Consider the following 12,669-nt stretch of genomic DNA (forward strand, 5'->3'; position numbering starts at 1 on the left):
ACTAGGGATGCTAGCAGACCTCGTCACCTGACTTCTCCCAGAGCCAAACCCCGATTTACACACAGGGCGGCTACACCACTCAGCCACTCTGTCATGTGTGCAGGACGCGGCTCTGCTAACACCATCACACAATGGGAATGTTTGACGGTATTACAGGAGGTCCCAGCACTTTCTCTTCTACAGCGAGTAAAGCTATAAATGGGAAATGGGAGATACCCCATACACAACACCCCTGGAGACCACCAGTCAGTCAGTGTGACATAGCGCTCTCTGCTGCCACCTCTGTCCATGTCCAGAGCAGCAGCAAATCCCCATAGAAAACCTCTCCTGCTCTGGACAGTTCCTGACATGGACAGAGGTGGCAGCAGAGAGCACTGTGTCAGACTGAAGAGAATACACCACTTCCTGCAGGACATACAGCAGCTGATAAGTACTGGAAGACTGGAGATTTTTTACGTAAACTACACATCTCTGGCACTTTGACGCCAGATGACCTGAAAGAAACATTTTGCGGGAGTCCCCCCCCCCCCCTTATAGTTGCCGTATTCTGCAGAACTGTAAGGGAGCGCTCCCTCTAAGTACCCATTTTGTAGGAGAACGCTGATCTCTCCATCATTTATATTTGTTCTTTCTCTTTCTTGAGAGAAGAGAGCGACATTGAGGAGTGTGGAAAATATGTATAATTTTTCATAACAGAAAAAATGTCAGTGTGAAGCAAATAGCAGGCTCAGGGGCCGAGATTGCCGCCTTCCCCGGCGGGCGGGCGGGGGGCTCACACGGTATAAGACGCCAGAATTACAGCTCTGAGGCTCAGGAGCGTTAAACAAAAAGGAAATATAGTAGACTTAAAGCAGTAAATGGCTCCAGCGACGGCAGGTTACAGCAGCTTAAAGAGCAGGTGCAGCTGCATCACAGAACAAAGCCTGCGCTACTGCATATGTCAGTGCTACTTCGAGGAGGAGGAGGAGGAAGGCTGTACAAAGTGCAGAGAAATCTGCCACACCTTTATTGTCTTATAGGAGACACAGTGGCATCTACACTCCAAAATGCATCTCACCGCTTTCCCCAACTTACAGCCCTTCAGCCTATGCCAGACTACAACTCCCAGCATGCCATGGTCCATCCCTATTGGCCAACTTGCAACTGTCTAGCTGTTGCAAAGCTATGACTCCCAGCATGCCCTGACAGACTACAATGTACGCCCCGACTGCAATGCATCTATATCCAGCACACCCCGACTACAATGCATCTATATCCGGCACCCCCAGACTACAATGCATCTATATCCAGCACTCCCCGACTACAATGCATCTATAACCGGCACACCCCTACAGACTACAATGCATCTATAACCGGCACACCCCTACAGACTACAATGCATCTATAACCGGCATGCTGTTGAGAAGCGACAACTCCCAGCATGACCCAACAGACTTTGGTGCTGCCCATTAATGTGCATTCTATTCCTTAAGCTGCGGATCTTAAACACCCCACCCCCCACCACAAAAAAAAAAAAAAAAAAAAATTACAATCTGTTTTGGTTACACAGCTCCTCTGTGGACCTGTAAGTCTCCATGGTAACAGACTACAATCTCTGCGTGTAGTCTGATCCAGCTGTCACATGTCCAGTCTTCCAGACAACCTACGGAGAGTAGAAGAGGAGTCACATGGGGCAGGATAACAGCTCTGACCATGGGGACACATTGTTCTGCAGGAGACCTGTGTACACAAAACAACTTGCTTGCATTATTTCTCCCTATTTCTGATGCAATGGAGGAATAATAAGTATTAGAGACAGCGGAATCTGTGAAGCAATGTGTGGTTGGCGTTGGCACAGCGGCATCACATCGGGGGCGCTTTAATTAGCTGAGATTTGTCCCAGTTCTTACATTGCAGAAAATGTCAGATAGCTGAAGAAATGCGCTGTACTAAAGAGCGGCAGCCGCTCTCTCCACATGCGGCACAATGCCACCCCTGCCGCTCGCCCCCGGCTCACTGACACTTATCAGCTACAATTGTATAATAATGTCGTCAATGTGCCGGATAGGCAGGAACCTCATTGTGGATGTATTATACAGGCTGCTGGTGGTGGAGTGGGGATCATTCAGCAGTGGCCGCCATCTATAACGTATAACAGATTGGGTGGTGGTGGTGTGGGGATCATTCAGCCGGGGCCGCCATCTATACCGTATAACAGATTGGGTGGTGGTGGTGGTGTGGGGATCATTCAGCCGGGGCTACCATCTATATGGTATAACAGATTAGGTGGTGGTCGTGGTGGTGGGCATTCTACAGCCTACATCCGTCCCGCCTCCCCCTCAGCAGCACTAGAAGCTACAGAACCGTCTCTCTAATGTTCAGCCTGCTTGCTGCAGTGCTCCCACAGATCACCCCTCCCTCTACCCCTCCTACAGATCACCCCTCCCTCTCCTACAGATCACCCCTCCTACAGATCACCCCTCCCTCTCCCCCTCCTACAGATCACCGCCCCTCTCCCCTCCTACAGATCACCCCTCCCTCTCCCCCTCCTACAGATCACCCCTCCCTCTCCCCCTCCTACAGATCACCACCCCCTCTCCCCTCCTACAGATCACCGCCCCTCTCAAAACTCCTACAGATCACCGCCCCTCTCCCCTCCTACAGATCACCACCCCCTCTCCCCTCCTACAGATCACCGCCCCTCTCAAAACTCCTACAGATCACCCCCCCTCTCCTACAGATCACACCCCCTCCCCTCCTACAGACTACAGATTACCTCCCTCTCTCCTCTCCTACAGATAACACCCCCTCTCCTACAGATAACACCCCCTCTCATCCCTCTTACAGATTACCTTCCCCTCTCTCCTCTCCTACAGATCACCCCCCTCCTACAGATCACCCCCCTCCCCTACAGATCACATCCCCTTTCTCCTCTCCTACAGATCACCCCCCCTCACCCCTCCTACAGATCACCCCCCCCCCCCTCACCCCTCCTACAGATCACCCCCCCCCCTCACCCCTCCTACAGATCACCCCCCCTCCTACAGATCACATCCCCTCTCTCCTCTCCTACAGATCACATCCCCTTTCTCCTCTCCTACAGATCACCCCCCCCTCACCCCTCCTACAGATCACCCCCCCCCCCTCACCCCTCCTACAGATCACCCCCCCCCCTCACCCCTCCTACAGATCACCCCCCCTCCTACAGATCACATCCCCTCTCTCCTCTCCTACAGATCACATCCCCTCTCTCCTCTCCTACAGATCACATCCCCTTTCTCCTCTCCTACAGATCACCCCCCCCTCACCCCTCCTACAGATCACCCCCCCCCCTCACCCCTCCTACAGATCACCCCCCCCCCTCACCCCTCCTACAGATCACCCCCCCCCCCCTCACCCCTCCTACAGATCACCCCCCCTCCTACAGATCACATCCCCTCTCTCCTCTCCTACAGATCACATCCCCTCTCTCCTCTCCTACAGATCACCCCCTCCCTCCTCTCCTACAGATCACCCCCCCTCTTACAGATCACCCCCCCCCCCCCCTCTCCGCTCACACCCAGGACCGCACTTTTTCCTTCCAGTTTTGCATTATTGCATATTAACAGATTGTGAACCAACGCGTTTCACACATTTGGCACAGGCTGGTGAACAGATGATGATTAAGTCTGGAAGTATTCATTATTTCAGGCATCAATCTGTGGAGAAGACAGAACTTCCAGTAACACACACACACACGTAGCAAAAAAAAAAAATCAAATCAATCATTCTCGATAATATTTTCGTCCAAATTTTTTATTTTTTTTAAAAAAAAAGCACCAAAAACTGATAGGACAGATAATATAAGCAGATAAATCAGGGTTATAAGGAGTAAGCAGTACTCTGATGTGATCAATTATTCCCATCACCACCCCACCCATGACCACAAGATCTAACAGTCAAAGGGCCACAACCCAACAGTCCCGACCACTAACGTAAGTTTACACCTGTCTGCTAGATCTGCACTTACTGAGCTTATTACACGGATATAAATGATATAATATTGTTAGCGATGTCCATGCAGTCCTTCCCTAGTGTAAAGTGATTAACCTTATACTTACCTCCCTGTGCTCCCTGGGGTCCTCATTGCTTCTGCCCGCTCCCCACAGCCTCTACTGCCACTTCTGCGCCAGTCGCTGAAGTGACAGGCCACTCAGCCAATCAAGGGACAGTGCTGCAGCCAGAGAGTCTCAGACAGTGGTGGCTGCGGGGAGAAGGACACCAGGGAGTGCAGAGAGGTAAGTATAACATGTAACTTTTTTTTTTTTTTTTGCACAGTCATTGGCCGATGATTTTTTGGCTGGAATAAACAATGATCAGCCGACGGTCGTTGCCTTTATTACACGGAGTGATAATCTGCCAAATCGGCCTGAAAACCAGCAGGTTATCGCCATGGTCCATGGAAAACGGATCCTAATGGATGGCATACAACTGCATCCGTTTTTCCCCATAAACCAGTTATGTTAAATGGACAGCAAAATAGCAGTGTGAACCTTAGGCTGCATTCACAGGTTCCGGGAAGTTGTCCGTGCTCACGGATCCGTGCGCACGGACAATTTTACAGCCCATTGCTTTCTATGGGGCTATTCAGCTGTTCCTTGATTTCACGGATCCGTGATCCGTTCCGTTAAAAAATAGGACATGTCATTACTCGGAACGGATGCACGGAAAGGATTCCCCATAGAAATCAATGAGATCCGTGTTTTTCACGGATGTACACGGATGTGACATCCGTGTTCATCCGTGAAAAACACGGATGTGATGTAATCAATGTCATTTAAAATGCTGTAAGACAGATCCGAGAAAAAAAACGGACACGGATACAAAACGGACTGTTTTGCACGGATCACGGAGGTAGCTGCCGGACCACAATCACGGACCGGGAAAATCACTGAACGTGTGAATGCAGCCTTACTGAGGCAAAGAACAGCAGTGTCAGGTAGCAGGGATACTACTAACAACCCTCGTCTGTAATATAAGGCAACAAGGCCATAGCAATACTACTCCAGGTCTATGGCTCAATGGGGTTTGGTTGCTATGGATATCCCTTCTAACAACTTCAATCTTTAACACAGGAGGTTGTCATGGAACATGTCCACAGCAACCAGACAATCCCAGACTACACAAGTCTTTGACTCAAGGATTAAAACTGAACTGATTCCTAAACCTAACAACTCAAAGGTTTAACACAGGGGCTGGTCAGGAACACGTCCATAGTAACCAGTGAGTCCTGTCAGACAGTCTGGTTGCTAGGGATGCACCTGCTACAGACAAACTCTCTACCCACTGTGACAGACTCATCGCTGAACTGAATCACGTCTGACAGTCTAACAACTCCAGTGGCAACAACTTTACTGCAACTCATCTGTCAGACGCTCTGGGACTACACAGATCAGGTAGAGTTCCGGAATCATGCCTGTGTGGTTGCCAGACCCCGGTCTTATAACGAAGAGGCTGTAATTTATCTCACAGGCCTGTCCATAGGCAGAATTACAGAACTGAATCATGTCTGACACTGTTTCCTAGAGTTAGCAGTGTTATATATAGGTGGTTGTCAGACAACAGGTCCATAGCAACTAGTCTCCCGCAGACTACACGGGGTCTTTGGATCAGACCACAATTACTACTGAAGTCAGAGAAGCTTAACCACATCGATCAACCTGGCCAGAGAAGAGAGAAAGCTACATTCTAGCAAAAAGCAGCGCCAACCCTTTCCTCAGGTTGTGTGTGGTATTACAATTCAGCTTTATTCACTCAGCTGCAATACCACACCCAACCTGAGGGCAGGAGTGGTGCTGTATTTGGAGGAAAGCGACCATGTTTTCCTATGCCTGCCCCTTTAATACTACTATTCCATACTATTCCATATTGCATAATAAAAGCAAAAACTTTCCCACAAGACATTTTATTTTGCATCCGCAAGGCTGGACCTACAGGGCAGACTTTGCTGCGGTGACCATGGTGGACGGCGTCACCTTTGACACCCATTATTTTCAATGGGAGAATGCTAGAGGTCATTGGTGCGTGCACACTGCAACGTGAGTGCATCAGAGAGATGGAATCCCCCCAGCTGTAACCGTTCATCTTCACCGTGTACCCCTATCCTGACCGTCTGCCTTGCAGCTCCAGCCACTGGTCCACTAATAGTCAGTATATCGGGTTTGCTTACCCCAGTGATCTGTCCACCGGCCACCATAAGCTGTGTCTGGGGTATGGCCGCCTGTAAGGAGGGTTGATGGGTAGGCTGGACTGCTTGCGGAGGCTCCCCAGGTTCTTCTTTGAACTTAGTCTATAACACAGAAGCCTGGATTACTGACAGAAGCGCTGCACCCCTCACCAGGTCTATACCGATCATGCCAAAAACTAAAAAAAAGTCCCCCCCCCCCAGCCCCCCTGGTATGGCCCCTTACACAGTGACACCCTCTACTACTGTAAGGGGTATGGAAACAATATATATTCCTTTGTAATATTTATCTTCTACATAACCTATGCTCAGCAGAACAGTGAGGATCAGGTAGGATCAGACTACAAAGGGATTGTTGTAGTCTGTTACCATGGAGACATAGATCTGCATAGGAGCGGTAGATAGAAATTGATAGATTTTAATAATAATTATTGAAGAAGTAGTCCGGGGTCAGATTTTTTTTTTTTTTAAAACAACCACGGAGGAGGTGGTTGAACAGAACAGGCACTTACCGCCCCAGAATTTTCCTTTAAGAAAAAAAAACAAAACTTCTCCCCTATTTCTAGAGCAAAAATGCCCGTTGTCATGGCCGCCCACAGGTCATGTTTCTTAAGGCTCTCTCTTAGGGTGGTAATACATGGGGCAATTTTTCAGCGATAAACTATGTGAAACGACCGTGATCCCAAACTATCTTAATGGTGCGTTCGCACCTACAGCATCTGCAGCAGATTTCATTTAAATAACTGAACACAGCATCAAATCTGCTGCAGATCCTGTAGGTGTGAACGCACCCTAAATCATTCACCCTATTACACAGGACGATGACTGTTACATATGGTCGTTCTTGTGCTTGTCCTTTCCTGGCCAATAGACATGGGAACTACCGAGCGACCTGGTATTACATCAAACAATGGTTGAACGATTTGTAAACGATTAACCATGAAATAGGTCAAGATTCTATCATACGATCAACGATTTAACCCCTTAACGACACAGGGCTGACAATTACGCTCTGTGGTCGTCTTGGGAAGGCGGCGACCCCGCTCTGAACCGTCGCGGTGCCAGGTGTAGCATATAGCCCGGTACCGCGGCTATTAGCGGGCACGGTCCGACCGCCGTGCCCGCTAATCAAGTAATCAGATGCAGCTGTCAAAGTTGACAGCTGCATCTGATTGCTTGCTGTCCCTCATATCTGGTGGTCTAGTGGGGTGGATCGCCCTGCCCCGCCCAGGGGGAATAAACCTAACCCCAGGGGGGCTTATTATTAGTGTTATTATTGATAGAAAGCCCCCTCCCCTAATAAAAGTTTGAATCACCCCCCTTTCCCCATGTTATAAATAAAAATAAAAAAACATATTTGTTATCGCCGCGTGCGTAATCGCCCGAACTATTAATTAATCCCATTCCTGATCTTGCACGGTAAACGGCGTAAGCGTATAAAAATCCCAAAGTGCAAAATTGCACATTTTTGGTTGCATCAAATCCAGAAAAATTATAATAAAAAGTGTTTAAAAATTCGCATATGCGCAATCAAGGTACCGATAGAAAGAACACATTATGGCGCAAAAAATGACACCTGACACAGCCCCATAGACCAAAGGATAAAAGCGCTATAATATTTATGTTAACAATTGTTTGAATTTTTTACAGGCCATCAGATACAATATAAGTTATACATGTTACATATCATTGTAATCGTAACGACTTGAGGAACATATATAACAAGTCAGTTTTACCCCAGGGCGAATGGCGTAAAAACAAATACCCCCCAAATAAACAAAATGCGTTTTTTTTTTTTTTTTGTTTTTTTCACCACACATTTATTTCTTTCTGGTTTCGCAGTGTACTTTATGAAAAAATTCAGCCTGTCATTGCAAAGTACAATTAGTGACGCAAAAAATAAGGGCTTATGTGGGTCTCTAGGTGGAAAAATGCAACTGCTATGGTCTATTAAAGGGGTTGTCCAGCGCTACAAAACATGGCCACTTTTCCCCCTACTGTTGTCTCCAGTTCAGGTGCGGTTTGCAATTAAGCTCCATTTACTTCAATGGAACTGAGTTTTAAAACCCCACCCAAACTGGAGACAACAGTAGGGGGAAAGTGGCCATGTTTTTGTAGCGCTGGATAACCCCTTTAAGCACAAGGAGGTAAAAAACGGAAGTGCAAAAATCGAAATCGGCTCTGTCCTTAAGGGGTTTTAATCATTGTCTGCTATTACACAAAATGGTTGTCGTTTAAATCCAACCGAACTAACGACTTTTTGAACGATAATTAGACTCTGTTCACATGAAGGGCACCAGTGTCAGTGAATGAAAACTTTTGTACTAGATTAGAAAACTAAAGCTGCTTTTATCTAAGAACAGCACCCCCTTCTGTCCTCAGGCCTTGTGCAGTATTACAACATGGCTGCATTAATTTCAACTGCACTGAACTGCAATACCACACACAACCTTCGGGCACAAATGGCGCTGTCTCTGGCATAACCCTTTTAAAGCCGCACCATAAATAAACGTCAATTAACGTAAAAGAGCACAAGTGTGAACAGCAAGGTGATATAGTGATGCCAATGAGCCTATCAGAGTGAGATGGCTACAGATACATACAATGTATACTAGGCCTATGCTCAGGGTGATCACCCAGCGTGCATTAGAGGATGTGAAGCACACACCGGTAGACTACGGGTCATTGTGCTCCTCTCATGTATCGGACAGGCAGCATATGCCGCGTCGGCGTTTATCTCGTCACCACTTATTTAACTGATCCGCTGGAACAAATCTCAATTAGGTAACACTCCCCCCATCCATCCGGATCTGCATTGTGCGGTAAATTGGCTGTTAGCGTGACATGCCCCGGTGGTGAGCGCTCAGGCCGTGCCACGCTTGTATCGGATGGCTGTATAAGTAGCCATCTGCTCGGAGACGGGGCCACTTATACTAATAGAAAAATCTCTGCTGCAATCGTAATACAGAGAGCGTGCTGACTTCTCTGGCTAATGGCGATCTGCAGCAACTAGTGTGCCACGTGATACTGTACAGACGCATGTCCCAGCTGGTGAATTCGCCCACCACTCAGTCAATACAACTTGATTAAAGGGGAACTCCAGCAAAAAAGTTCTCTTTCAAAATCAACTGGTGTCAGAAGTAAACTACAGATCTATATAATAAATTTCTATTAAAAACTCTCCAGTCTTCCAGTACTTATCAGCTGCTGTATGTCCTGCAGGAAGGGGTGTATTCTCTCCAGTCTGACACAGTGCTCTCTGCTGCCACCTCTAACCATGTCAGGAACTGTCCAGAGCAGGAGAGGTTTTCTATGGGGATTTGCTGCTGCTCTGGACAGTTCCGGACATGGACAGAGGTGGCAGCAGAGAGCACTGTGTCAGACTGGAGAGAACACACCACTGGAGTACTGGAAGACTGGTGGTTTTTAAATAGAAGTAAATTACAAATCTATATAACTTTCTGAAACCAGTTGATTTGAAAGAAGAAAAATAAATCACTGTGCCCCTTTAATGTTGACCATACCCAGACTGGTCACAGCCGCCACAATGCCTGGTGTCAGAAAATGAGCATTTGTTATAGAGAGCGAGATGTGAGCGAGGCTGAGAAGTGCAGCCCCACCCTCCAGGCGGGCACCAGTAACCCACCGAATAATTTTACCTAATGAAGACACTTCTTGCAGTCACAACGAATATGCATCAAAACAGGAGAAACAATAGATTTGTCGGCTAGGAAAGAAGCATTACGGCTCATGAATGTGTCTCTCCCGGGAGCTCTCCGCCTGCATACTCCCATCTATGTGTCATAATGTGACTGATCAGCACTGGGAAACATATAGATGCTCTGCATTATCCCGCCTGGTCACCATGATTGTGCATATCATCTGTGCGAGAGGAAGAAGAGCGACACATTACAGGAACAGGAAGAGAAGTGCACAGAACCGGACCGGGTAACTGGGGACACAGCTAATACACACAGAACATCCCTGTATACAGGAGCAGTATTATAGTAGTTATATTCCTGTATACAGGAGCAGTATTATAGTAGTTATATTCCTGTATATAGGGCAGTATTATAGTAGTTATATCCCTGTATACAGGAGCAGTATTATAGTAGTTATATTCCTGTATATAGGGCAGTATTATAGTAGTTATATTCTTGTATATAGGAGCAGTATTATAGTAGTTATATTCCTGTATATAGGAGCAGTATTATAGTAGTTATATTCCTGTATATAGGGAGCAGTATTATAGTAGTTATATTCCTGTATATAGGAGCAGTATTATAGTAGTTATATTCCTGTATATAGGAGCAGTATTATAGTAGTTATATTCCTGTATATAGGAGCAGTATTATAGTAGTTATATTCCTGTATATAGGAGCAGTATTATAGTAGTTATATTCCTGTATATAGGAGCAGTATTATAGTAGTTATATTCCTGTATATAGGAGCAGTATTATAGTAGTTATATTCCTGTATATAGGAGCAGTATTATAGTAGTTATATTCCTGTATATAGGAGCAGTATTATAGTAGTAATATCCCTGTATATAGGGAGCAGTATTATAGTAGTTATATCCCTGTATATAGGAGCAGTATTATAGTAGTTATATTCTTATATAGAGGAGCAGTATTATAGTAGTTATATTCCTGTATATAGGGGGAAGTATTATAGTAGTTATATCCCTGTATATAGCAGCAGTATTATAGTAGTTATATTCCTGTATATAGGAGCAGTATTATAGTAGTATATTCCTGTATATGGGAGTAGTATTATAGTAGTTATATTCTTGTATATAGGAGCAGTATTATAGTAGTTATATTCCTGTATATAGGAGCAGTATTATAGTAGTTATATTCTTGTATATAGGAGTCAGAATTACACCAATTACAACCAGAATTACAACCAAAACCAGGAGTGGAACTGACCAGGCAAAACTATAATGGAAAGATTTGTACAGCTTCTGTGTTTTCAATCCACTCCTGGTATTGGTTGAAAATTATACACACACACACAGAAATACTACTATAGTAGTTATATTCTTGCAGGTAGGAAGATGCTGTGTGTGGAAGTTCCCACAAGCCACGTTTCCTAACCTGCGGTTTTCTCCAGATTTCACCAGTCAGGGCTGAAAGTCGCAGCGCTGCACCAGCTGGTAGAGTCCACAGGTTGGGGTAACACTGCCTTAAAGGTAACATTACAGGGGGGTGGGCTAATAATATCAGTTTAGTAAGTAATTTTCGGCCAATGACAGCGAGAGAGAAGAGCGTGTGCGTTTTCTGGTAATTAAAAGCGCTGGATCCTGCATTAATTTGCATCTTTCCAGCACCTGTTCTGGGGATTGTGCCGCTCATTAACATAACGCTCTGATTAATTCTGCCCATCACCGGAGATAATTACAGGACAGGACGGTAAACATTCTTCTCCGGAGATGCCGCCTGTTTGCCAACATCCCTGTTGAGGGGGGGTGGGAAGACAAAAAAAAAAAAGAAAAAAAGTTTTTTCCATGGCAACCGAAGTCCATTTTTGAGCAGGTCAGCTGCATGTTGAGCGATCTGCCCCTACCTCCACACCACTCTACCTTGCTTTCAGCGCTGTTGGGCGGGGGGGGGGGGGGGGGGGTGTTGGGGGGTTGGTGTGACTCGGAACGCATTGTAGTCTGCGAAAGGCTTGTAAATAGTTAGGAGAGGTATCTTTGGTGCCTTCGCTCCTGGAGGCGTAATGTACAGGGCTCTATTATCTCTGCGTAGAACTAGATGTGGCGCCCTACAATGTTACCGCCTTTACAGGAATGAATGGGGGCTCAGGTTAAATGAGTGCGGGGATTCTCAGCTGTCCGTGGGATGGTAAGCGCATTGCCAGGAGATGGTAGTCACGTCCCCGGTATGCTGGCCCCCTGCTCATTAGCACGCTCAATGTTTGCAGATGTAAAGCCGCTCATTACAGTCTCTATGGAGCTCTCAATAGAGTAGAGACTAGTGCTGGCATGTCAGGGTGCCAGGAGATGAACATTTCCCATCCCACTACTGCCCGCGACTAACACGGCCATTATTACGGCTCCTGCTACATCACCGATACAGGAATGGGGGACAGATTTCTAATTATATATATATATATATATATATATATATATATATATATATATATATATATATATATATATATATATCAGGATGCGGCTCTGCTCTACCACCATTACCGCCACCTACCACTTCTCCTAGCAACAGTTAAAAAGGTTATCCAAGCTTAAAATTGGCCACTTTCCTTCAGAAACAGCGCTCCCCTCTTGCCTCTTGTGCTCAGGTTGGGTGTGATATTGAAGCTCAATTCCATTTAAATGGAGAGAGAACTGTAATACCTTGCACAGCCTGAGGACAGAGGTGGTGCTGTTTTTATCATGAAAGTAGCTGTGCCTTTTCTAATCCTCAACAACCTCTTTAACAAAACTAAAAATGTTATCCAGGATT

At 46.2% G+C, this 12,669-nt stretch overlaps 1 protein-coding gene across 2 annotated transcripts in view; it reads right to left on the reverse strand.

Annotated features, from left to right (window-relative positions):
- POU2F1 (POU class 2 homeobox 1) overlaps window positions 1-12,669 on the reverse strand; it is a 109,466-nt gene that overhangs the window by 22,806 nt on the left and 73,991 nt on the right. Inside the window, exon 5 of one of the 2 annotated variants that reach the window (XM_069946183.1) lies at window positions 6,188-6,307. The exons of the other annotated variant lie outside the window; for it this stretch is intronic. Within the exon in view, the coding sequence (XP_069802284.1) occupies window positions 6,188-6,307 (120 nt within the window). The remainder of the gene's footprint in view (window positions 1-6,187; window positions 6,308-12,669) is intronic. 2 annotated transcript variants of the gene reach the window in all.

The sequence above is a fragment of the Dendropsophus ebraccatus genome, chromosome 11, assembly GCF_027789765.1.
Source record: "Dendropsophus ebraccatus isolate aDenEbr1 chromosome 11, aDenEbr1.pat, whole genome shotgun sequence".
In the NCBI taxonomy this organism is placed as follows: domain Eukaryota; kingdom Metazoa; phylum Chordata; class Amphibia; order Anura; family Hylidae; genus Dendropsophus; species Dendropsophus ebraccatus.